This window comes from Paroedura picta, chromosome 12 (assembly GCF_049243985.1).
Source record: "Paroedura picta isolate Pp20150507F chromosome 12, Ppicta_v3.0, whole genome shotgun sequence".
NCBI lineage: Eukaryota > Metazoa > Chordata > Lepidosauria > Squamata > Gekkonidae > Paroedura > Paroedura picta.
This window is the reverse complement of record NC_135380.1, coordinates 34,985,297-35,011,404: the sequence shown is the minus strand read 5'-3', so window position 1 is coordinate 35,011,404 and position 26,108 is coordinate 34,985,297. Positions and strand designations below refer to the sequence as shown.

General features: G+C 45.0%; 1 protein-coding gene and 1 long non-coding RNA gene across 7 annotated transcripts in view; one reads left to right on the top strand and one right to left on the bottom strand.

The window, feature by feature from the left end:
- Positions 1 to 25,816, top strand: part of LOC143822063 (uncharacterized) — a 71,502-nt gene extending 45,686 nt beyond the window's left edge. Inside the window, exons 1-8 of one of the 6 annotated variants that reach the window (XM_077306671.1) lie at positions 8,598 to 8,694; positions 9,832 to 9,939; positions 18,436 to 18,688; positions 19,161 to 19,284; positions 20,272 to 20,399; positions 21,348 to 21,415; positions 22,961 to 23,108; positions 24,766 to 25,806. In XM_077306671.1, coding sequence (XP_077162786.1) covers positions 18,462 to 18,688; positions 19,161 to 19,284; positions 20,272 to 20,399; positions 21,348 to 21,415; positions 22,961 to 23,108; positions 24,766 to 25,576 — 1,506 coding nt within the window. In that variant the 5' untranslated portion in view covers positions 8,598 to 8,694; positions 9,832 to 9,939; positions 18,436 to 18,461 and the 3' untranslated portion in view covers positions 25,577 to 25,806. Of the gene's footprint in view, positions 1 to 3,471; positions 3,641 to 8,597; positions 8,695 to 9,831; positions 9,940 to 11,806; positions 11,971 to 17,930; positions 18,031 to 18,435; positions 18,689 to 19,160; positions 19,285 to 20,271; positions 20,400 to 21,347; positions 21,416 to 22,960; positions 23,109 to 24,765 lie in introns of those variants that run through there. The other 5 variants (XM_077306667.1, XM_077306669.1, XM_077306672.1 and 2 more) reach the window with 5 other exon arrangements.
- On the bottom strand, positions 2,659 to 10,597 carry LOC143822066 (uncharacterized). The gene is made up of 2 exons (XR_013226033.1): positions 9,845 to 10,597; positions 2,659 to 3,606 (listed from the first exon to the last, which is right to left on the bottom strand). It is a non-coding gene; the product is annotated as an uncharacterized LOC143822066 (long non-coding RNA).
- Positions 25,817 to 26,108: the final 292 nt, after the last annotated feature.

Genomic DNA, 26,108 nt, shown 5'->3' with positions numbered 1-26,108 from the left:
TTAACAGACTCTGAGTTAGACTGGTACATGCTTGAGCATTGTTTATTTAGCCATCGTATGACTTGCGCAGGGTAGCCAGGAGATCCGAGGGTTGTCTGGGAGCCAGGCAAGGGACGTTGGGGGGTGGTCTGCCATTGACTGACTTCATGTTGTTACACGAAAAATGGACGATTCCAAATTAGTGACAAAGAGAAAAAGAATCTATCCAGTGGCTTAAGTCTCTTATATTATTTATTCACTTCGACTCTGACTGACTTCATGTCATGACTCTTCGTGTTCTCTAGGAGAACCATCAGGCATATTCTTGGAGGTCTCCCTTTCAAATACTAGCTACGGCTGGCCCTGCTTCGCTTCTGAGATCTGACAGAATCGGGCTTGCCTGGGTTACATGTCTGAGCATCCGTAGTCCCAACTGGATTTGTCTTATCAATGCAACCAGACAGATGCCAAAGGGCATCACCTCGGAACATGTCTCTTTTGAACACAGCAAGAGTCTCAGTGCAAGAGTAATAAAAATGACTCCTATGAGCATCAAAAGAGCCTCTTGTGGCACAGGGTGGTAAGGCAGCAGACATGCAGTCTGAAAGCTCTGCCCATGAGGCTGGGAGTTCAATCCCAGCAGCCGGCTCAAGGTTGACTCAGCCTTCCGTCTTTCCGAGGTCGGTAAAATGAGTACCCAGCTTGCTGCTGGGGGGTAAACGGTAATGACTGGGGAAGGCACTGGCAAACCACCCCGTATTGAGTCTGCCATGAAAACGCTAGAGGGCGTCACCCCAAGGATCAGACATGACTCGGTGCTTGCACAGGGGATACCTTTACCTATACCTTTTATGAGCATCAAAAAACGAGACTAGAAATATTTGAGAACTTTTGGCACATTATAAATAGTGGTCCAACAGCAGTGCAAAGAGTCTCCTATTCCCCCTCCCCCATCTACCTTGGCTGATTTTTAAAAGGCAGACTACGGTGGTGTTGCATTGTGTACAGCTCAATGGTTCACAGATGCATCTCCGGTGAAACTAAGAACTGGAAGGCAAGGAAGGTAATAACAGGCTTCCTACTGTTCAGACCAGCAAGTAAGCTTGTCTTGAAAACTTTTATAAGTGTCGGAGAGAATCACCTGACTTGTTTTGGCCTATTTGGTACAGACAGTGTGTCTCCATGAAGTTTTGACATTTGGCCAAGGTTGGATGGTGGTGCGCGCACTGAATCCCTGCCCCCTATCCTTCAAGTTGATAGTTCAAGACCCATTCGTTCAACACCCATCTTGGTGTAATGGTTAAGAGTGGCAGCCTCTGATCTGGAGAACTGGGTGTGGCTCCCCACTCCTCCTCCTCCACACACAGCCAGCTGGGTGACCTTGGGTTTCTCAGCCCCACCTATCTCACAGAGTGTCTGTTGTAGGGAGAGGAAGGGTAGGCGACTGTATGTCACTTTGGGACTCCTTCAGTAAAAAGCTGGACACAAGAAAACAACTCTTCTTCTGCTGCTGACATTAATTGTGCTGAGTTTGAACATGGCACACAGGAATGTATACTTCTGTGCATGCACAGATAGCATGCTCACAGGCTAGTAATCATGCAGAGACAGGGTCAAGGTCAGCACATTTGTATCTGTTCCCCCCACTGCAGACGGCCCATGTAAGCTGCTCATGTTCTGACTTGTGCTGACATGCTGTGAAGTTGCTACATGCATGCCCATGTGCAACCTATTTGGGGTGGCCATTTCAGTCTGTTGTAGTCTGCAGTTATTAGTCTGTAGTTGTGGACCCTTCGAGAACTTTGCTTCGGAAGAAGTTTTAGGGAGACTAGCAGGATCCGCTGCCAAAGTCAGCTCGAGTCCATAAGCTTATGCTGAAATAAATGTTTTGGTCTCCAAGGCACAACAGGACTTCAGGTAGTAATTAAGTTTCCAAAGGAAAATGTCTTTTAGGTGGCAGGGAAAGTTATTTATCCCCATTTCCTTAAAAAAAATTAAATGTATTTCCATTGCTTTTATTATTAAACTAGTAGGGAACCCATGATGAACTCACATGGGGGTGGGTGGGAGAGAATCCCCCATTTTCTCCCTGGTCCCCAATTAATCTCTATGCTGCTGCTCCCTCCTTGCCCACCATGTCCTCTGTTCCGACCTTTGCCTCCCTCCTCCTCCTCCTCCTCCTCTTGCCTCCTTTGGCTCTCATGCTGCCTCTTCCTCCCCCCTGTCCGTTACACCAATCTTTTTTTTTGGGGGGGGGGAGAAGCTGCTCGGTTCTAAGAGGTCACCTGACCACTCCACAAAGCTGATTGAGAACTCATGAGATCTCAAGTCAACATTTTTTTTGCTTGAGTTGCAATATTTGTGCATGTGCAGACCTCACTTTTCCATTTATTTTTAAAAGAAGTTTAACTTTTCAAATACTTGAGGTTTCTCCAGATTTTCAGAAAGGTCTCCCCATTCTTTACATAGTTTCCTTGGGTTTTTTAAACGTGAGGGCTTTTAAAACAAAATCTGCCCTATGCGGCTAAGCTCAGAATAGGATACACAGAGAGTGCTTTTGTGAATTATTCATCTTTGCATATGACTGTTTTAGTTTATTCGTCTAAGGTTTTTTGGCTAGCCTTAGAATACTTAGAATATTTTCCCGCCGCCCCCCCCCCCATTTGAGAATTGGGTCGCTAGAATAAACCAATTTAATTTAAAATAAAAGCACCGACATTTAAGACTGCAGCTTCACATTTTGATTTCCGCCCGCTACATGACTTAGCATTTAGACCAAATGTCACTTGAGATTTCCCTTCGGCTGCATCTGGTCACTTCCTCAGCCAGACACTAAATGAGGTCAGACTGACTTTCATTTCACCTCCTGCAAAGGTTCAGTTTCTCTGTCTGACCCTGTCTCATGCGCCAGGCCTAGAGCAAAGGAGAACAACCACACAGGACTAGCAGTGAATAGGCTTTTCCAGAACACTCTCTTCAGAGCTGCAGGGCTGCAGGGATCCCTGCTTCCTGAACGTCTAGGGGTCACAGTCTCTTTGCTGCGATTTCTCTTTCCTCTCCTAGACTAGGCTGGCTGATAACTGTTGAACTGGGTCCCTCTTAGTAAGAAAAGACCATAGCGGAGATCTAACAAGCACATTGTCTGAAAAATCTTTCCTCCTAGGAGACTGCAAGGCAGAGGACAAATGGTCGGGGTCCTTCTGGAAGCTTCCGAGGGGTGCAGCATCTCTTGTGGTCCATCGCTTGACTAATCCTCATAGTGTAGTGGCGGATTCCAGTCTGGAGAATTGGGTTTCATTCCCCACTCCTCCACATGCAAGCGGCTGGGTGACCTTGGGCCAGTCACGGTTCTCTTAGAGCTGTTCTCACATAGCAGTTCTCAGAGCTCTCTCAGCCTCACCTACCTCACGGGGTGTCTGTTGTGAAGTGAGGAAGGTGTTTGGGACTCCTTCAGGTAGTGAGAATAAAAAAACGGCTCTTCTTTTTCTTCATGTTAGGCTCAAGAGAGGTCTTTATACCTTCCTGAGGATTCGGCCTGGCTTCCTCCAATCTCTGTGCCGATGTTCCCTCCGTGCTGTGTGAACCAAAGGTTGTGAAAAGCTGGAGTGATTCATGCGGGAGGAAGTGCTGGAAAAGATCAAAGGAAGTGCTGTTACCGAAAGTATGTCCCGCTTTCACATGTGAGGCTTTGATACCTTCCTCTCCATTTGCCACTTCTCTAATTCTGATTGTGCATTTGTGGCTGGGGATGAGCTTTCGTCAGCAAGCAGCAGATGTGCGCAGTGACTCACGAAAGCTCATCCCCAGCCACCGTCGTTGTTAGTCTTCAGAAGTGCTGCTGGACTCCTGCTCTTAAAGTAGGATTGCCAGACCTAGTTCGGGAAATACCCGGAGACCTTGGGGATGGAGCTGGGAACAGGAGCAGGGAGGGACCTCAGGGGAGTATAATACTATGGAACCCAGCCTCCCAAGCAGCCCTTTTCTCCTGGGGGACTGATCTCTGTTGCTTGGAGATGAGCTGTAATTCCAGGGGGTTACGTGAAATGGCGTAACGCTAAACAGTAACGCGTGTCTGGCCATTTCTCACCTTCTGGCTCTCTTGCTTTCGTCTGTTGCCTTGCACTTCTTAGCACTCCACATGCCTACTTGAAATGATGGAAGAGAGCAACACACTTTACATGCGACTCTGCTCCACCTGTCAATCAAGCCAGGCAGCCAATCACCTTTTCCATGTTTTAATGGGCCCAAGACGGCAGCTAATTTTTTTAAAGTAAAACTTCTCAATTGAAACGCCTATGCATCTAATCCTAGTTGCATAGTGCTTTTTATAATGCCACCCCTTATGGAATCACGAACCTTGAATCTTTTAAAAATTAATCTTTTCCCCAATTTTGGTGTGGGGGAGGGACTTTAGAGACACATGTTTTGTGTTTTAACTGGGGGGAAGCATGTTTTTTGCTTTGTCTGCGCGATTTAACAGTTATTCGTTGCTCTAGGCAGTTTGCTTTTTAAAAAATACACCCCTGGGAGAAAGCAGAGGAAAGTGGGTGCGAGGGCGGAAATTGGAGGCGGAGATAGCGCTACTTTGGCTTCACATTTCCTTAGCATGTGGCTTACTGGTTGCTCTCCTCTAACTTGCGCTTTTTAATTGTGGGAATCCATTTTATGCGATTCTCCAGGTTGCACTTTAAAATGGAGGATGCCACTACCGGTTTGATGCTTGGACACTGGATGTTGGTGATGTCATACAAAATGGCAAAAATATGGCATCTGCATAAGGTGCATAAGGTATTTCACTATATTTATTGGGCACAGAATAGCCCTCACTGTCACAAGATGTAGTGAATACCAGTAGCTCAGATGGCTTTAAAAGAGGGTCTAGACAAATTAACGGCCAATCAACCAGATGGCTACAGAGAATCTCCATATTCAGAGGCAAGAAAGATGGGGAGAGAATTTGAGGAGTCGTAGGAACAGGACATAATTTGGAAATCCCACCCAATCCCATCCCCTCAAACCTCCCTATCCAGCATTCAATAAACTTTCAGGTCCTCCTCTTTCTTCCTCCTCTCTGACAGCTCTCAAGATTCCCTCCCAGTTTACAATTTGGTTTCCCACTGCATACCTGGGAAATCCCCTATCTTTTCAGAGGGATTTACATTGGCTGCTTTCAAGATCATAACAAAGGTGGAGGTCAGTAAACCCATCTGACTACTAGAAGTAGTGATAGACCTCTGAATATAAAACGGGAGGCCCCGCTTGCCAGCTTTCTGGCCACTTCTGAATGGAAGGCAGGATGCTGACCTAAAGGGACCTTTTGTTATGTGGGCTGTCGCCCCTCCATCAAAGGCTGGCACACCCGTGTCAACCCTTCCTGACACTCCTGAGCAGACCCTGGCACCAGAGAGAGAAAAGCCAGGTCAAGCCTTGCAAAGCATAATGGGAGAGAAACTAAAACCCACTTCTGGCTCTGAAGCAGGACTTGGAGTTAGGCTTCCCCCAATCGACTTGCTTGCAAACAAAAGAGGAGTTTGTCAGCACACCTGGCAAGTACAGAGAGACAAAGGCACCCCACCCAAGACTCCCCTCCAGCCAGCCAAGCACATTGTCTTGTAAAGGGAACTGGCCACCCTTTTTCAACACCAAATCTAATCCAAGATTTGGTCTTTGTCTTTTCCCTTACCACTATCCCCAGGCACAAGCAATCATCCAGGATTTGCCAGAAATGGGCCATCAGCCCTTCTAGACAGGAAATATGTCTTCATATTCCCAGCAGCTAGTTTCTTTGTCTCAACAACCCATTTCTTTGTTGGGACCTGGCTACAGTCGTTACTGGCCATCAAACTCTTTGTCCAAGCCCTGGACAAGATAGGATCTGCCCCCTATCACCTCAGGTCACAAATTTCCTTTAAATATTGGGCTCCCACAGCCACAAAGGGCAGTCAGTTTCCAGGCTACAGAAACTCTGTCCGACATTCGTCTTGGTCCCTCGTCTGTCGCCCCAAATTGCTTCCCTGGACCTCCGGAACTCTGCTCCACCCAGAAGACAGGTAGATATCACATCCAATCAACCCTTAGTATAGGTTCCTCCCCTATAAGTCTTTTCCTTGTGTGCTAGTGGCTAGGAATGCACATTTCTTTGCTAGAGTACGCATGTGTTGTCTTTTGTCTAATTAGTGTGTGTTAATAAAATCCTTTCATATTTAGATCATTGTCTACCTTGGTTCTATCTCAGTGACATAATTACCCAGTAAACTGTGCAATACAAGGTCCCACGTTACGCCACGCTGCCTCTTGCTGGCTCTACTAGCTGATTCCCCACAACTAAATTTAGACACGTGTCCTTATAGACACGCATTTGGCGTAACACTTTGGCCTGATCCAGTTAGGGCTCTTCTGTTCTTGGACGGTGTGCCTGCTAAAGAGACAGTGGCCTTTTCAAAAGAGAGCAACCCCTCCAGTGGCTGATCCTGTTGCTTCAGGCTTCATTGTCTGCAGCTAAGCTCATCCTCTCTGTCTGTAATTGGGCCATGTGCTTTCCAGTTCCTCTGATGTTCAGTGGCAAGAGGCTGCTAGCGTGTTAGAAGAAACAAATTTAATTCCCTGGCCTCAAGGCAGTGAACAATGCAGCGACCAAGCTGCAGGACCATCACAACGGTCCAGTTAACACAAGTTAAAAAGTTAAAGGCCTTTGATTTAAAAATCACAGAAGAATCGAATTCACACACCCATATCAGACTCTTCTGCAAGACCCAGAGTGCCAGCCCTTTAGGACTGTAGTGCGAATTGCCCATCTGCAGAACACTGGATGGTCTTAAGCTCTCTGCAAAACTTACCCCACAGGCTGCTGTATTTATGATAAAATGTGTATGCAAGTGTGTAGTCACTGAGGACTGGAATTTCAGCTCCTTTACTCAAAATAATGGTGAAGGGGGTAGTTCTCCAGAGCCTCAAACTCTGAGATAGGCAGGGCTTGATGGTATCACAGGTGAGGGATACAGCAATGTCATGGGATTGGACCTAGTGATGCCACGCTAAGTAGCAGAATTAATCTGAGTACCACCGGGCATGTATCACAGGGTTGTGTGTAGTCAAAACCATACCACTCGGGAGAGACAGGCAATGTTTAGGGGTTCCATTCCGCCTGGTGGGGGTGGGGAATTCTCCCCTCCAGTCCCATTGCCTTCCATTGCTTTGGTGGCTGTGCAGGTCTGGGAATCCATAACAGGCATAAGCTGGGTTTTCTGCATCCCGGTCTCCCAGCAGTGCTTCTAGTGCCTCATTTGCTTGTCTAGAGGCCCGGTTCTGAGTGCCATGCATAGTATGGTGTGCTATTGGTGCTGCATATGCGAGCCCTGTGCTAGAGTATGTTCAGTTCCCTTCAGGTCATTTTGCTTGTTTGCTTTGTCTTTCTCTTTATTTGCAAGTCATCATCTGTTTCTTCCTCCCTGAGAAATCCCCGCATGTGAGGTAACCCCTCTCTTGTCTGTGGGTAAGTCTCTGTTGGCTGCCTTCATGATTGACAGAAGCCACCCTCTTTACGATGATGATAGAGCACTGGTGCTGGGACAACCGATGGCTTGTCACTCTGAGTCGCTTTTCAAAGATTGAGTAATAATTAATAAAAATAAAGATGGCATCTGTATTTTATCATATCTACATTGGACGGATGAAGTTGCAGACATGGACTGGCTGAGCAAGCGGAAGGGCAAAGAATGCTTGCAACCATTTCAGCAGCCCAGGGAGCAAAGCTGTCAGAACGTTCGCAGTCCACGTTCTGTGGGGGAAAGGAAGTAATGAGTTTAGCCTGGACTTCATTGGCATCTAGATGCAGAAGGGAATTTCTGGAGCTGATGAAGTTGAAGGAAGGGAAGTGGGAAAGTAAGAAACAAGGAGCCCCCAGTGGCAAACTGAATGCAACAGGCTGAGAAATAGTGAGGGCATTTCTGCATGTCGGGAAAAATAGAGTTACGCCAGTTGAATGGCGTAGCGATAAATATTATCACGCCTCCTGGCCACTCCACACCTTTTCTCTGTCTTGCTCTTGTCTGCCTCCTTTTCGCCCTTCTTACCCTCCACAACTGCTGCTGGAAATGGCGGAAGAGAGCAACATGCTTTATACAGAACTCTCTTCATTCTGCCAATCAATCCAGGCAGCCTTTCTGCATTTTTAAAGGTCCCGAGATGCCTGCTATTTTTTAAAATTACTTCTCTGTTTAAACGCATATGCATTTAATCATAGATGCATAGTCCTTTTTGAATGCTACCCCTTATGGAATCACAAGTCTTGATACTTTTAAAAATTAGTCTCGTTCCTGATTTTTTTTTGGGGGGGGGGGACTTTAGAGAGGCATGCTTTGTGTCACAACTTTTTTGGGGGGGAATTTCTGGCATCACCTGCATGCTTGTCCGCCTATTCATTGCTCCAGGCTGTTCGCCATTCTTAAAAAAATTCTAATCCCAGAAACAAGAGAGGTGGGTGCGAGGACAGGACATTGGAGGCGGAGGTAGTGCTTCTTCATCTCCGTACATTTCTTTTTCTGCTGGTCTGCTGGTTGTCCTCTGGGGGATAGCACTTTTTAGGAGGGTGAATCCACTTTATACTATTCCCCAACTAGTACATTAATATGGCGGATGTAAGCAAGCAGTTTGCTGGCCAGACGTGGGAGCTTGGCAACCGCATGTGGAGTGGCCGGAATAAAGCTTCTTCATAAGGTAAGCATTTAACTATATTTATCATGTGCAGAAAAGCCCTAAGTGTAGCTGTAGCAGGGGCCTTAGAGGAAGAATACAGAGGGGCAAGAACATATTAGTGAGGGAAGACCTTCTGGAGAAACATCACAGTGCATAAAGGCAAGTATACTGAGGGAGCAGAGGACATGTCAAGGTGGCCATGAGTCAATCATAATAATCATTAACTTCCATCAAATCACAACCAACTTATGAAGCTCCCCCCAGGACTTTTCATTGCAAGAAATGAGCAGAGGTGGTTTGCATTGCCTTTGCATAGCAACGCAAGTCTTTCATGGTGGAATCTCATCCAAGCCCTAACTATGGCTGACCCTGCTCAGCTTCCAAGTTCTGATGAATTCAAGCTAGTCAGGGCCATCCTGGCTAATATTGCTGTGAGTCAGGAGGGGCTAAAATGACAAGACTGGCTATGAACTGAAAACAGGGAGTTGTGGATCAGTCGGAATTACCCTGCTGCTTCTTTGTTTGCTTGGCTTCAAGTTAACAATTAAGTGATCCATCGATCTAGGCTAGTGTGACCCACTTTAGCTGGCTAAATCTCTGGGCAGAAGAAGGTATTTCCCCATGCTGCTGCTGAACATACCTGGCAGAGTACCTGGAAAGCAGGTACTCTGCCACTGAGCCGCAGCCGCGGCCCCGCCCCGTATAATCTACTCACATTACAGTAGTGTGTGGCACATGTTTTGCACATGCATTTTCTCGCAGGCTTTGCCCCTTTGTCCATCATTAACTACCCTATTAACTATTCATGCAGGATCCCCACCCCCAATTCTCTTCCTTGATCCACATTGACAGGTTAAAAAGAGGATTTCTATTATGCATTTGTCATTCCAGTCCAGACACCAGAACTGGATGAATGGGTTGGTGACTCCCGTTTAACGAATACAGAGAATGATGACATGTGACACCAGTACCTTTTGACTGTCAAAATACTCTCTAATCCAAGGAGTCCCGAAGACTAAACAATAGTGACCACCCAGAAAGGGGCAGGAAGAAATAAAAGGATCCCATACCTAAAGCAGCCCCTCCTCATTGTTCCTCATGCATGTCCCCCTGTTTTTTAAACCATCCCAGACCATTATCCTTTTACCTTTAAATTAGGTGTTTGACTGACCTGGAAGACCAGAGGGGTCCAGATTTCTTCTTGGGCTTGGTGACCTGCTTCTGGTACTCCATCCAGCCACTCACCAGTTCGTGGAGGATCATTAGGTAAAGAAGGAAGATGAGGATAGCTGGGTCCATTCGGGGCGCTGGCGGGTCTGCTTCATTGGGCCCCGGGGACATTGATGCAGAGGAGCAAATGATGGTCCAGCGGAAAGAGAGGATTCCCCCCCCCCACTGGCACGCCTCGCTTTCTCTGGCCAAAAAAGAGATGCAGGGATGCAAAAGACTCTATCATGAAAGAGGATTTGCTGCCTGGGATTGTGCAGAGTGAATTAATGCGGTAAGATCTCTCCCGAGAGGGAGGCGGAAGAGCGAGCACCAGGGCTTGCGATGCCGAGCGGCATTAACACAGCGGTTCATCTTGTAGCCAGCTCCCTTTCTGGCACTGCCTTTATTGCCTGCCAGCTGCCTCTTATTCTCTCTTGTGCTATTTCTGCATCGCCTCGAAGACGTGCGTGCACAACACACAGCGCGCTCTGCTTTTTTCTGACAAAAAATAATCTGCCTCCCGTTCAACTGAATCCACTGCAGAAACAGCAGTCAAGGCACCAATTTTCTCCCTGGCCCCTGGGACTTCCACTTACAGTGCTGGAGGATAGCTGATATGTATCTTTCCTATTTGGGCAGGGAATGGCTCTGCAGTGGCTAAAGGATTGAGCCAGCTTGGTGTAGTGATTAAGAGCAGCAGCCTCTCATCTGGAGAACCAGGGGCCATTCTGCACAGTGTTAATGTTGCTGAAGTGTTACGCTATTTTTTTGGGGTAACGCTATTTTTTTTACATTACACACGACGTCATACACAATCTGCAACACTCCTGCAACACTCCCGCAAAAATCACTTTGGTGTAGCGCTTTTCGGGGAAAACCCCACTAGACTCTTGCAAACAACCTGCAACACATCCGAAAAAGACATGTGCGTTCTCAATGTAGCGGTAGCAAGCATGTCCCTCCCTAAGCTCTCGCACCCAAGCTTCCGGTGTTGCAATCGCCATTCCCCCCCCCCCCCTTAAACTAGCAAAAGCAATGAATAAGCGATGCTTGTTCGGCTGAAATCCCTCCACAAGCAATTGTCAGTACAGTTTCCGAGCACAATACAGCCCCCTGTTCGACACTGCCTGTAATTTCGGCCAGAAATTGGCTGGAAAATGGTCTTAACAGGTACTTCCTGCAATCTTATCTTAATGCAATCTTATCTTCCTGCAATCTTATCTTAATGGCAAATGCAAGAGTTCGAAGCTGGGAGTCTGGGACCTTCAACATTGCCATGACTCCAGGAGCCAGCTTGGTGTAGGGGTTAGGAGTGTGGACTTCTAACTGGCGAGCCAGGTTGGATTCCCCGCTCCCCCACATGCTGCCAGCTGGGTGACCTTGGGCTCACCACAGCACTGATAAAGCTGCTCTGACCAAGCAGGAATATCAGGGCTTCCTGAGACTCCTTCAGGTAGACAAAAGTGATATATAAGAACCAACTTTTAAAATTATTATCATCATCATCATCATTATCATCATTCAGCAGATTACTGTATCAGAAAAAATTCTGGATATCCAATCTCTGTACTAGAACACACTTTTCCATAAATGGGAGAATAAATGATTTTTTTATTTAAGGAATCTCCTTAGCCTTTGGTTCCCTCCTTTCTCAGACACTTTTGCATCTTTGCCAGGTTTTCATTTTGTTTTAAATCTCTTTAAATCTTCTAACTAAAACAAATCAAACAGTTTTTTAAAGAGCACATCTGATTATCAGGCAGATCTGATGAGAGCAGGAGATGCCTGAGAATTTGAATGCTGACAGGGACGAGGCAAAGTTTTTCAAAGGAGAGTGAATACAACGTGGAGGGATAGTGGAATCCTGTTGCCATAGAAACAGAGGCTGTTGCCAAGCTGCCAGAGAAAGGTATAGCTGCACCGCATCACTTGCATCACACGAGATTCCCTACCTATTGGCTGGCGTTGGCCACAGTCGTCATTCCACCTCTGTGCCTTTGCCTCTGCTACATTAGCTAAAGTGACTTAGGGAGCATCTTCTCCCGCATGAACCTATCCTGTGGGACCAGATCGCCTGAGAGTGCAATTGTAGGTACTATCTGTAGGAAAATCTCTGGAGCCTAATTTGAGTCTCTGAGATTCCAGGAGGGAGGGAGTATGAAAACTCTGCTCTGGAATGGCTTTTTTATTGTTGTGAAGAAATCTACATGTGACTGTTTATTAAACTCAGCTTAAGCTTTCTTGTGGTGCAGAGTAGTAAAGCTCTGCCCATGAGGCTGGGAGTTCAATCCCAGAAGCCGGCTCAAGGTTGACTCACCCTTCTGTCTTTCTGAGGTCGGTAAAATGAGTACCCAGCTTGCTTGCTGGGGGGTAAATGGTAATGACTGGGGAAGGCACTGGCAAACCACCCCGTATTGAGTATGCCGTGAAAACTCTTCTACATTAAAAGAAGAAGGTGGAATATCCTGCCTCTTGTGAATGCTGGGATATTACCCTGAGGGAAGGGATAGGCTATCCCATCTTTAACACCATCTTCTGTAGATGTAAAACTGGAATCCAATAGAAGTAGTTTTTTTCTGACAACAGCTCCAGTATTATGGTACTCTTCCCCCTCAGGAACTGTGTTTGACCCCTTCACTTACCTGCGTTTCAGGAACAATTCCTGCTCTACTGGGTTTAATACATCCCACCTTTTCTCCAAGAACTTCAGGGTGGCATATAGCAGTGCTCTGTTCTTCATTTTATCCTCACAATAAACCTGTGAGGTGGCCTAGACCAAGAGAAGGAGTGTGGCTGGCTCAAGGTCACGTAATGATCTTCCTGAGCCCCTAATCTGGAGAACCAGGTTTGACTCCCCACTCCTCCTCAAACTACCAGCTGGGAGACCTTAAGGCAGTCACAGTTCTCTCAGAACTCTCTCAGCCTCACCTACTTCACAGGGTGTCTGTTGGGTGAAGAGGGCTAGGCAATTGTAAGCTGCTTTGAGACTTCTTTGGGTAGTAAAAAGCAAGGTACAAGTAAACGTTTCTTCTTCTTCTTCAACCAACAACAGGGCATACAGATTGACTATGAGGTTGACTCTTGGCTCTGGGATCTAGAGGATTAGTGCCTCTGAATGTGGAGGTTCCCCTCAGTCAGTATAGCCAATGGCCATTGATAGATTTATCCTCCATTAATCTATTTAATCCCCTTTTAAAGTTATTTATTCCTGTCTCCATCACTATACCCTCTAGCAGTGAATTCCACATTTTAATCACTCTCTGTATAAAGTAATTTTTTTGTCCTGAACATATTGCTCATCAGCTTCATTGGCTGCCCTTGAGTACTAATATTTTGGAAGTGGGAGAAAAATTTCCCCTTGTCAACTCTCTACCCCAAGTATAATTTTATAAATGTCATGTTCCCCTCCCTTAATCTTCTCTTTTCTAAACTGAAAAGTCCCAGACTTTTCAGGATCATAGGAAAGGTCTCCTCCTCTGGTCACCCTCCTCTATTCTTTTTGCAGCTCTTTTTGCAGCCAGTTTGTTGTAGTTGGTTAGGAGCACGGACTTCTAATCTGGCAAGCCGAGTTTGATTTCGTGCTCCCCCACATGCAGCCACCTGGGTGACCTTAAGCTTGCCACGGCACTGATAAAACTGTTCTGACTGAGCAGTGATATCTGGGCTCTCTCAGCCTCACCTCCCTCACAGGGTGTCTGTTGTGGGGAGCGGAAAGGGAAGGTGATTGTAAACCGCTTTGAGACTCCTTTGGTTAGAGAAAAGCAGCATATAAAAACCAATTCTTCTTTTTGAGATAAAGTGACCAGAACTGTACACATAATATTCCAAATGAAGTCACACAAGGTACAAACTACAAGTCCAAGACCATTGTATATACATAACTTTGTGCACTAAGACCTTCTAATGAGGTCTGTTTTATGATTCCCCTGTTGTTGGAGGGAATGTGGGTAGCTATGGGAAGCAGGGGGTGGCACCTAGATTTTGAAATGCCATCCTTGACTCTGTCCCTCAGGTACTTACATGAGTAACATTTTGGTGGCAATAGAGTAATTTAGTATCTGCAACGCTGCTTTGGATTGCACTGAAAGTCAAGTATGTTCCATACGCAGCCTCTTCACATATTCACTTACATTTTTACCAAAGGTGTCATTTTCTGCCCCCTCCCCTTTTTTGGCTGTTAACTACATCCATTTATTTGTAAAGCAAACATCTGTCGCAGGTCTTCATGTGTAGTCTATCCACATTCTTTATATGTATGCACATAATACACTGACACAGAAATTAGAATGAAAAAGATATATATTTTATAGGGGGAGGTAGCGGATGTATGCAAACAGAAAATGTTATGAATGGAAATGACCAGAGTTCTGTTTGTATAGAAGAGAAGCAAAACACAAACCCAGGGAAAACTTAGTTGTTCTGAGACACTGGGCAAAAATCAAGGCTGCCTCTCCCCATCATCTTTAGAGGGGGGAAGAGAAGAAGCCCCCTGCCCCAGCTCTGCCCTCAAGTCACGGTCTTGGCAGTTTAGCACTCTGTCCTCTTCTTCCCCCTGATTGACAAACAGCAAACATTCTAGCAAACAGGGAAGGGGCATGGCTCAGTGGTAGAACATCTGCTTGACATGCAAAGCATGCCGGTTTCAGTCCCTGACATCAGGTCGTGCATGACATGAAAAACTGAGACCCTAGAGAACCACAGCTGGTTCAAGTGGACAATACTGACCTTGTAGGAGTATGAGCAACCAGTGATCTAGCTCAGCATAAAGGCAGCTTTGGGCATTCTGTTGGCTCTTATAAATGTAAATTATTTCCTGTTGTAGAAACGGATTTGTGGGTTCTTTTTCTTGTTCTATTTTTTAATTTTTTATTTGACGATACAGCAAAAAGAATATAAGAAATACTGAAAAGAATAAAAATAGCCTGAGAAGTGATTCATTCCAATCCTATAAAGATGTCCTTTGTTACCATTCAAACCCATTGCTTGTTCGTTCATCTCTCTCTATATATATTATCATTTCACTTATATTACATTCTGAAAAAAACTGTTTAAGCAACTTAACAAATCGATCCAAATTTTATTGAAATCTTAAATCTTCTCCCCCTTGAAATTCCTTAATGTTATTGGTTCACTTTTCCAGAATCGTAAATTACCTCATTTTGTTTCACCATTTATCTAATTAGATATATTCTGCATTTTTCCAATTTGTGGCAATGAGCATTCTGGCTGCTTTATGTTTACGTATGTTTTGTGCTTACATTGGGCATTTCTCCTCAAAAATAAATTCAGGAGAACCAATTGAGCTGAGGGTTCTAATTCTTCTTTTCATACCCAGAAAACCTGTATCTTTTATATTTTTTTATAATTTTACTGATGATTTCTATACAAATATTTTGCCAAAATTCCATTATTATCAGCCATTCCCACCACAGAGGAATAAAGGATCCCACATTTCCACAACCTCTCCGACATTTTTAATCTCCATGTTTTCTTATGTATTATAGCTTAATCGGGGGGTATAGTACCTTTTCTGTATTCCTTTTAGGGCTTGGGTGTTCTTGGATTTCCCTTGATAAGGGCTAAAAGGAAACTAGCCTAAATATTGTATTCCAGTCCCCCTCATTAATCACGGTATTTAATTCTAGTTCCCAGAAATTTAAAGAATTGTTTGGGCCATGGATTGTTCTTGATCTAATAATAACTAATTTGATTTTGAGATTCATTTCCCTTCTATTTTAGCTATCGTTTCAATTCACTCCTCAAAGTCATTTAAATGGATGTGTTTTGAATCATAGTATTTAACTTCCTTGGAGACCCGTCTTGTATAGGAAGGCAGGACATAAACGCTTTAAATATAGTAGCTATAAAAAACAAACAGCCTTTTGTGCCACTGATCTCTTGTACCTGTTCCAAACGGCCAGCCTTGTCTTTTGTTCTGCTTCTTTGGGTTCTGGGGATCAGTTTTTTTGTTCTGTTTTTCCTTTGCTCCTACTCAGATCCTTCCTACAGATGTTCCTCTTGCTAATACCTGGCCTATGCCCTCGTTCTCTCCTTTTAAAAAGCGCTTGAAGAAGCACTCCCCCTCTCCTCTTCTTTCTTTTGAGTTTCTCTCCCCACCTTTCCCCAAGAAGTCCTGCAGGGCCCAAATGCACGTTACGTGGGAGAATTGTGATTTCTCCCTCAGCTTTCCTTTTTAATAGGAATGAATGGTAACCCGGCTCTGCTATCCCCCTGGTAACGTTTAGCTTTTGTTCCCTGCTTCATGCCTGATCAGTATTTTTCTTCAGATTTTTTCGGTATATGGATATTACACTAATGAAAAGCAAACTTTATTTTCTTAAAAAAAACATTGAAATGTAGCTGTGGGACCTGTCGACTTGGCGCAGCTGCCAGGTGTGTGTGTGTGTGTGTGGGGGGGGGAACTCGAACTCTTCTCCCTTTTTCTGTTTTCCCAAACACACCCTTCTGCTTTCCTTTCTCCAAATTGCTTTTTGCTTTGTGGAGGTAAGGGGAGCGTGGTGCAGGGGTTAGCTTGTCTGATTCAGGTCTGGAAAATCCGGGTTCAAATCTCCACTCTGTGATGAAACTCACTGAGTGACCTTGGACCAGTTTCACCCTCAGATTAATCTACCTCATTGGGTTGATTTGTGGTGAAAATAGAGGACAGGAAAGTGTTATTGTTCTGAGCTCCTTGGAGGAAATGCAGGATAAAACTGTACCTCATAAATAGAATAGGATTGCTGGTATTTACAGGCACAAGAGAAAATCCAGTCTCTCAGCTGATTAGGAGTTTCTCGAGCCTGTTGTTTTGATGACCCCAATCCCCTTTTCAGTTTGGGTTTTGCATTTATTGGTTTGTTTATTATTGCGTTTTTAGCCTGCCACTCTCCAAAGACTTGTGGCGGGTAACAGAAACAGATTTTAAAAACATTAAAATTTCATTAAAACACCATTAAACCCCACTAAAACAACATAGATTGGTGGCATAAAACTTCACCCCCATCCTCCAACCTATCTAGAGCAGCCTTACGTCTGGTGGTACAGCGTAGCCCTGTTGTTCCCTGCTCTGGCCTCAATCAAAGACCTGGCATAAGAGCTCCATTTTATAGGCTCTGAGGAACTGTGAGAGGGCCCTCAGCTCGCCTGAGAGCTCATTCCACCAGGTCGGGGCCAGGACCAAAAATGCCCTGGCCTGGTTTGAGGCCAGGCACACCTCTCGAGGGCCAGGGACCACCAGCAGATAAGCACCCACAGAGCGAAGAGCCTGGTCTTGCCAGATGAACATCATAATGCTTTATTTCCATACCATTCCCTTTTTCTGCATGCTTAATTTGTCCAGAAAGAGGCACACCATTTCCTCATGGCACTAAAGAGAGGGATACGTAACTCTAGCCCTCTGCATTGTTCTTCCAATTGGTATTCTAGCTCTGTCTGACCTGAATAGCCTAGACTTACCTGATCTCATTACAACTAGGAAGCTAAGCAGTGTCCAGCCTGGGTGGAATTTGGATGGGAGACCACCAAGTACATCTGGATTGGTACAAGAGGCAGGCTATGGCAGACCCCTTTGTGAACATCTCTTGTCTTGAAAACCCTAGAGCAGAGATGGGCAAACTGTGGCCCTCCCACATTTGCTGGCAGAAGCTCATGGGAACTGTAGTCCATGAACATCTGGAGGACCACAGTTTGCCCACCCCTGCCCTAGAGCAGGGGTAGTCAACCTGTGGTCCTCCAGATGTCCATGGTCTACAATTCCCATGAGCCCCTGCCAGCAAACACTGGCAGAGATTCATGTGAATTGTAGTCCACGGACATCTGGAGGAACACAGGTTGACTACCCCTGCCCTAGAGAGTCGCCATAAGTCGGCTGCAACTCGACATACGCACACACACAAACACACACATATCTCAGACCCTGAAGCTGGTTTTTTTAGCCCTGCAGGGTGGGGGAAGGACAGCTACCGGTCCCATCTGTTTTGGCCCTCCATGATTCAAATAGGAAACAACCCTGAGATGCAAAGGCGGGGAATGGAATGCTCATTGTTTGGAAGTTCCACCTGTTGTTTGAACATTCTAGTACCATGGGAAATGATTGTTTCCTTGGATGGTCTCTGTCAAACTCTTACTCCTCACCAGGTACTTCTTCTGGTAAGGCTTTGCTCCCCATAATACATCTCTCGTCTTCCTTGAGGATGTATGGTCCAATAGCTCTTGTCTGGTTTTTGGTCCCCTTCCTTGGACAAATTATGCTTCTTATTTTTATTTTTTTGAGGATGCCCTGTTCAGATGTTACTAGCGTGAACTTCAAGTTCATCCTTTGGGTTCATATGGTCCCAGGGTATGATTTTCACTTGGGATGTGTAGGTTGTTAAGTTTGCAGTCCCAGATTCAGATCCAAGATAAGCTCATACCTCCACATGGGTCTTTGGTCCAATCCAGCTGAGCTCTCCTATGAAAGCAAATTTGTAGCTTAAACATCTGGGACTTTGAGGTCTGAAGACTGGCAGAGTTCTACTGTAGACTCTGATGTTATTTTCCCTGTCTTTGCTATAGGAAGAATAACATTTTTAAACAGGAGCATGGGAACAAACATCTACAAGGGGAGAGCGACTGCAGCTACCAAGATGGAGAGGAATCCAGCTTCGACAGAATGCAGTTCTGCACAGATCATTAGACAGCCTCGGATAAAGAAGAGCATTCAGAAGCGACAAATCAAATCTCGCTTTTCCCGACGGCGACCAATCAGCGATACTACCCACCCAAAAAAGCATCAAGGCAGAAGCCAGGATTCAAATTCTCACAAGAGGTAAAACACCGTATCTCCATGACTTCTCCTAGGTTACTGTAATAATTGTGGGGTCATGAATTCTGCAAACAGACCTCTCCAGCTTTGTGAGGGGAATAATGTATTTCCAAGGGAAGGGTCACCTGTTTGAGTACTTTGATCAGTCACCAAACTGCCAAGAAGTTCCTTAAAAGGTAGCTCCTTAAAACCTCTGTATATTTACAGAATGTTGTTGTCCATTTCATTTCATTTATATATTATGCTCTCAATTTGCTTTTAAAAGAAATTACTTAGTTGGCAAATGGCTGCTGCGTTCTGGATCAAATACAGTTCCTTTGAATCCTTTTCCAAGGCAGTACTTGTAACTTTCCGGCCATCAGAAAAGACAACACAATTGTGTCAGCACAGCCTTTGACAGGTAGTTACAGTTCCAGAAAAGACAAATGAAATCCTGGAGAGAGATATAAGCTTTTTGTCTAATTTGGCTTGGCAGGCTGCCAGTTTACAGTCAAAAGAAGAGGCTCAAGATTTACTACAGCAGCCTGACAGGGCGTCAAGCCAAGTTCCCAGCAGAATCTAGAACTGATCCCATTCCTCCCAAGATATCCAACAAGCAGGTGAGTGGAAATCCAGCTCCCAAACTATGTTGACTGCTGCTAAGGAATATCCTTATGACCACAGCTGTCCCCATGCAATACCAGACAGTGACAATTACTGATGATATTATCAAAACAAACTCTGTTCTGTATGCCTATTGAGAATAGGGAGTGGCAGGGCCTTTTCTAGTGTAGCACCACAACTTTGTAATGCCATCCTGGTTGATAAATGCTTGTTAAGTTCTCTGCAACGAGTAAAAATAATTTGTTAAATGTAGACTTCCCTTCAGTTTAGATCAGGGGTAGTCAAACTGTGGCCCTCCATATGTCCATGGACTACAATTCCTTGGAGAATGCTGGCAGGGGCTCCTGGGAATTGTAGTCCATGGACATCTGGAGGGCCGCAGTTTGACTACCCCTGGTTTAGATGGTAACCAAGGAAGGCCAGCTGGATGGATCTCTCTCTCTTTCTCTCCATCTTTCTTTTTGCACCGCTTTTTCATTCCCTGTGCTGAATTTTCCACATTAAGATTAAACAGATTTATATCAGTTGCATATTAAAAGCATATAAATGGAATGCCATTTATCAAAGATGCAAACAAGGTGCAAAAATGGCGCATAGATATCAGTGGCATAAAAAAGCAAAAGGAGTATCAATGTATTATTATTATTATCTGGATTTTTATCCTGCCATTCTCCAGAGACTTATGGCAGGTTACACAAAAGACAGAATTCAACCCCAATAAAATAAATCACAAACCCCCATACTAAAACCCATAAAACCCCCTACATTCCACAGTTAATGTCACAACGCTACTAGAAACTGAAGTAATTATCAGAACATCACCATCTGGAAATTTTGATAACTTCATTTGCATAAAGGTGATATGAATTCTAAGGGCTCTGCAGCCTTTTGAAAGAACTATAGTCAGAAACTGTTTTCAGTCTGTTGTGTGGACATGCCATGATCACTCATTTCTCTTCTTATCTATTGCCCTCAAATCACAGGGGCCGTCTAACAGTCCAGGGATGAAAGTGGAAGACAGAAATTCATGTAGTAATGTGTGCAGAACAGTGAATTCACAGCCATCCCTTACAGAAAGATCCGGAATTAGCTGCACAAAAGAGAACCAAAGGTAACATACGGTTGCTCAGAAAGGACCTTTTTTAGTTTAGGGAAAAGGTAGTTAACAGGGGACAGGACAAAGGTTTATAAAATTATGCATGGTATAGAGCATCTTATCCTCCTCATCTGCTGCTGGAAAAGGTGGAAGAGAGCAATGTGCCTTATACACATCACACTTCCGCCTGTCAATCAATCCAGGCAACCAATCCCCTTCCTCCATATTTTGAAGCAGTTTAAAGGTCCCACAATGCCCACTAATTTTTTTTAATTCAAACTTATCCATTGCAATGCCTATACATGGAATCATAGATGTATAGTGCTTTTGAACGCTACTTTCAAGAGCCACGCTTTATTCCACAAATAAATCATTATTAGTCTTTATTCATTGCTTGCCCCCCCGCCCCCTGCTGTGTCTGTCTCTATTCAAGGTCTTTTATTTCTGGTATCGCCTACACTCATGTCCACCTATTCGTTGCTCCAGGCACATTGTCAGTTTTAAAAAGAAATTTCCATTCCCAGGAGAGGGAGGCAGGTGTGAGGGTGGGACAATACAGATTAGCGCGTTTGAGCCTCCTTGCCTTCCTTCTGCTGGTTGCCTGCTGGTTGCTCTCCGGACACTAGGGGCCAGAATATAACGCCTACATTCAACTGGCATGATGCTACATTTAACAGGTGCAGAAATCACCCGAGTTCAATCCCTAGTTATCTTCAGTTAAAGGGCTTCAAGGGAGTCAGTGCTGAGAAATATCTTTCTCTGTCTACCCTGCCAGAGGGCTGCTGCCAGTCAGAGTAGCGTATGGTGACCCAGATGTCTGACTCAGTACAAAGCAACTTTGTTAATTCATCAAGAATGACCTGGAGCTCAGCTGGACAGGCAGTGTCTTGATGAGATTTTATTGCTTTGGTTTGTTACCTACCAAAATCAATCTTCTTATCTCCCATCTTGTCTGGACAAAAGGTCAAAGCTCACTGCAGTAGAGAAAAGACGCTACCAGACAGTCTCTGAGTACCAGTTTATATATCCAGGTAAAAAAAAAAAAAAAACAAGTATAAATCTATGCAGATCTTTCTTTTTGCCTCACAAAAGCCATTCTAAGCTACCTTGATAGGTTTGTTGCCTAGGGGCTGGCGGCTGAAAAAGAAATTGAGTCAGCCCTGTAAATTGATGGTTACAGAGCAGACCTCCCCAGCATGGTGCCCTTTCTCGGCATCCACCTAAGTTTTTTAGAAATTGGGTGGGACTCTTACCCCGCAGAGTTTCTAATTGGCCACTGAAGATCCGATCAACAATGCAGATTAAAAATGTTTCCGTGACAGCTGCCACCAATCTCTCTTTATTTTCTCACCCCTTTTGCCCAGTGTATTTTTAGAATTAGCCCTCTTGATTCCCATATTCCAGCTTCCTGTGGCAGCCATTTTGTGGTTGGTCCCGTGTCCTGCATTCGGTGGCTATGGCCATCACCCTCTGGCAGAATTCCAGAGGTATTCTCTGGTTCATAAAGGTTGAGGACCCCTATTATAGACTGATCCCTCCTTCCTGGAGCTTCTCACGCACTCAGATGCGCACAGCAAAGCTCCCATGTAAACTGTCATTAATATTCACTCCAACTTAAGGACAGCTCCACGCATTCAGTGTGACAGCTGAGGTACTGTTCTTTCTTAAATGTTCCTCCAAAACAATCTAGAACAGAAAATATATTGATATCATCTGTCACAAGCCAGCATGGAGGCCTGTTTATATAAACACGTTTCTTATAGTTAATGAGCCTATTTAGTTTCTGACTTGGGCTCCCACTCAGCACTGATTGTCTTTTTTGTAGAGTTTTATAGATGCTTTCATTGCCTTTCGAGTGTGTGGGAAATTGTGTTCCATTTTATGGACAGGAGGAAGAAACCTGTAACCAAAAGAAAGTACCTTTCCCCCCATAAGGTAAAGGTATCCCCTGTGCAAGCACCGGGTCATGTCTGACCCTTGGGGTGACACCCTCTAGCGTTTTCATGGTAGATTCAATACGGGGTGGTTTGCCAGTGCCTTCCCCAGTCATTACCGTTTACCCCCCAGCAAGCTAGTATGGTATGGTATTGTATTTTCCCCCATACAATGCTTCATAAACCTATGGAACTCACTGCCACGGGATATAGTGAGCTTTGAACTTATGAGCTCATGTTGTGTGATGGTTAAAAAGTCAGGCCAGAAGTAAAGAGTCTGGGTTCAAATCCCCTCTCAGCCATGATACCAACAAGGTGACCAGTTATTATCTCAGCTTAGGGGCAACATGAGGACAAAAGGAAGGAGAGTGAGAATTACATGTGCTGCCTTGAGCTGTATGGAAGGGAAGGGGAATAAAAATATAATAGATGGGTTAAAAAGGGATGGGGGGGAATCAACAGTGATTAGCTGTGAGTCGGCTAAAGGAAACTTCTGCATACCTCTGAATATCTGTTGCTGGGAGGGGGACCAATGAATTTCAAACGCAAGTGTTAACTTGCTTGTACTTTGTCTGTGGCCAGCTCAGGAGGAAGGAGTTTTCCTTATCCTGATGGCATCTTCAAAACTGTCTCTTTCCCTAGGAAAAGCCATGTTCTACTGCACCAAGGAAAGTGTGAAACAACAGCTTCGCTCCATCTATCTTGGGCCCAAAGGACGGAAATCGCTCAAGCCAACTCACCAATCCACCCAGATGCCTCATTCCCAAAGGGGGAAAAATGAGACCCAATGGTAGGATGACAACATCCCTTCTAGCATCCGACAATCCTAAACAGAGACATGCACTAATAGCTACATTCTTGCTGCAAGGACAGTGGCCGGAGGCCTGCCCCCATTCTTTTACTAATAAGAATTCATAAAATGTGAACAGTGAATCTGACTGCACAAAATGATTGCTGCAGAAGAAATTAATTCCATACCAGTGGTTTGGGTAAGCTGTAAGGGAAAGGGAGATATGTTGTCCTTAGGTAATATTATTTTCCTTAACCTTTTTGGCTTTTTTCAAGTTTCGGTTTGGCTGTAGGCTTATTTTCATCTCCTTTCCCACAGCTTAGGTTTTAACACCTGGATAGAACGGTGTATGTCCCAGTCCTGGACTGAGGTGTCAACAGTCTGCCTTAAGACTCCTCTTGAGAAAGTGACAGGGTTCTCATGCTAAGCTGGAATGCAGAGAGACAAAGGGCTTTAGTGCACTAGATCAGGGGTAGTCAACCTGTGGTCCTCCAGATGTTCATGGACTACAATTCCCATGAGCCCCTGCCAGCATTTGCTGGCAGGGGCTCATAGGAATTGTAGTCCATGAACATCTGGAGGACCACAGGTTGACTACCCCTGCACTAGATAACAGAACACTGCACTTTGATTGGATCCCAACATTTCAGACGTATCTCCAGAGCAGACTGGGCTGGATTCAGTAATGTCTATGGGGTTTTTTGTGCCAGGGCTCCTCATTTCCTCAGCCAAATTTGCCAGCCATTATAGTCTGTGACCAATATTCAGTTTTGCCACTGTTGGTTCATTCCTGCCTATCCTCCTAGCCACTCTTGTTGGGTGGCTGGGCCCATAACTTGTTAGGATATTGGTGTCATATTCTTTTTGTTAGCAGAGTGCACAGAGCTACAGCAGAAGCCATGTGATCTATGTGCACGTAAGAGAGAAAACAATAAACAAGCCGAGACTTGAAATTAATATAAGCAGCTTATTGTAGAAATTACATTTCTAGATAGTATAGTGGAAAGACAGAGCACATCTATTCTAATGGATGAGTAGGGAGATGTCCTGCCCTCATGGTACCAAGGTGGAGAGTCTGTGTGTGTGAGAGAGAGACAAAAACAGGAGGAGGGAGGAAGTTTGGTCCCTCAGATTATCAGTCTACATATCAAAGGGAAGAAAGGATCTTCTGTTTCCTAGTCTATTTTTCTTACTCTCTGGTAACCCCCTCTGGAGTCTCAGACTAAGATACCTTGCAAAAGTCCTCTTAACACTTTTAACCTCCTTTGTCTTGCACCCATGCACTTTCATACTGAGGCTCACCAATTTCTTTTGGTAAACAACTCTTTAGGCAAAGGTGGCAAAGGCTGTTCTAAGATGGCAGGAAGCATAGGCCAGTCATGGGCTGAACAGGGGTAGAGAATGGGACTTTGGGGAGAGAACAGATATAGCAACAGTAAATACAAAGCCCCAGAGACTGATCTGAGATTATGAGTACAGGTGCCGTTTCCTAATGTGCAGTTCTATCCTGAAACTGGTCTGTGATGTGTCTTCAGGAGTATTGCAGTGTAGGGTGTTCTATGATGCAGCGCCACTGCGAAAAAGGCTCGGAGTACCACGTTGTTTTATTTTGTACACTTCATCCAAGCAGAATGTACTCTGTTCCCTTTACACCTAGGGAAAACACCAAAACTGATGCCAGCTATCCTGTTGGTAGCGGGTTCCTGAGAAGCAAGTGCCCTAGCCCCAGCCCCCACGGACTCACAAGCCTGATGCGCAAAATCAGTAAGTTGTCCCTCGTCAATGAAAAGGAGACGGAATCCTCTTGTGCCCCAGCGGGGCTTCCATGCAGTCCTCAGTTGCAGCATCAACCACCTCCCTTGAAATCAAGCCTCCCAGCAGAGATCTCGCAGAGGCAGAGCAGTTCTAAGGGCAGGAGGGCAAATCCAGAAGGGCCGCGTGTGGAACAAGAATACAGCCCCGACTTGTCTCTACAAGGAGCTCGTGGGAATGTGCTCAAAGCGTCCCTCGCTAACTCCACAAAGCCAAGACCCTTGTCAGCCAAGAACTGCTGCGAGAGAACTTTGAGTAGGAAACCTAGGGGAGAAGACAACCAAAACAGAGACTCTCCCAAGAAAGAGGAGGATGCTAAAAGTACGCCAGGGACCATTAGAAGCAGCAAACATGGTATAATTGATATTGGGAGCACCGCCATCCCAGCTTCCCCTCTGTTTTCATCCAAGGAAAACATGAATGTGGAGGTGCTTCCTGATGCCTGCTCAAGCACCACCCAGAGCCTAGCTGAGGAGAGGCAGAGGGAACCATTTCCTGTAGCTTTCCACCAACCTTCAGCGAGAGAGGAAAAGATCTCTGGAACTCTTGTACACAGTACCTCCGGACAGAAGAGACAGGCCTACTCTTTTATAACTGCTGGAAGCAAACAGTACGAGCCCATGAGTGTGAACACAGGAATCTCACTGCTGGATTAAGCTTAACAAGGAAGTGGCTAGTTTCCTTCCAGCTCAACAGCGACTAGGAACATGAAAGGCCCCATTGGAAATATATATATATTATTTCACAAATATCTGCTTGCAAAGGGATTTTTTTGACAGTTGAACCTGCCTCTTGTTTTTAACTATTTCGCACAAAAATTATGTCTAAGGTTGATTTTAAAAAATGGTTGGCAAAGGGTCATCTGGCTTTGAAATTAAAAGAACCATGGTAACTGAAAAGCAATTTGCAAATACTGTCCTGAACAGAATGAACAAGAGATCTGTTCACGCAGCAGATATTTCCTCCCCTTAAGCACAATTGCGAAGGGGGCTTCTAAACTCTCCCTTGGGCTGTGCTGAGGCTTTTCCAATCTTGCTTGGGGGCTTCAAAACGTTTCTCTCTGCATTCTGAGATTCCTCATCACAAAACTGTGAAATATGTGCCTATGCAAGGCTGCACACAACTCCCTAAGTATCTGGAGAAGAGACTGCTCCGAATCCTGCTCAGATTTCCCAAGGGGGGCTTTAT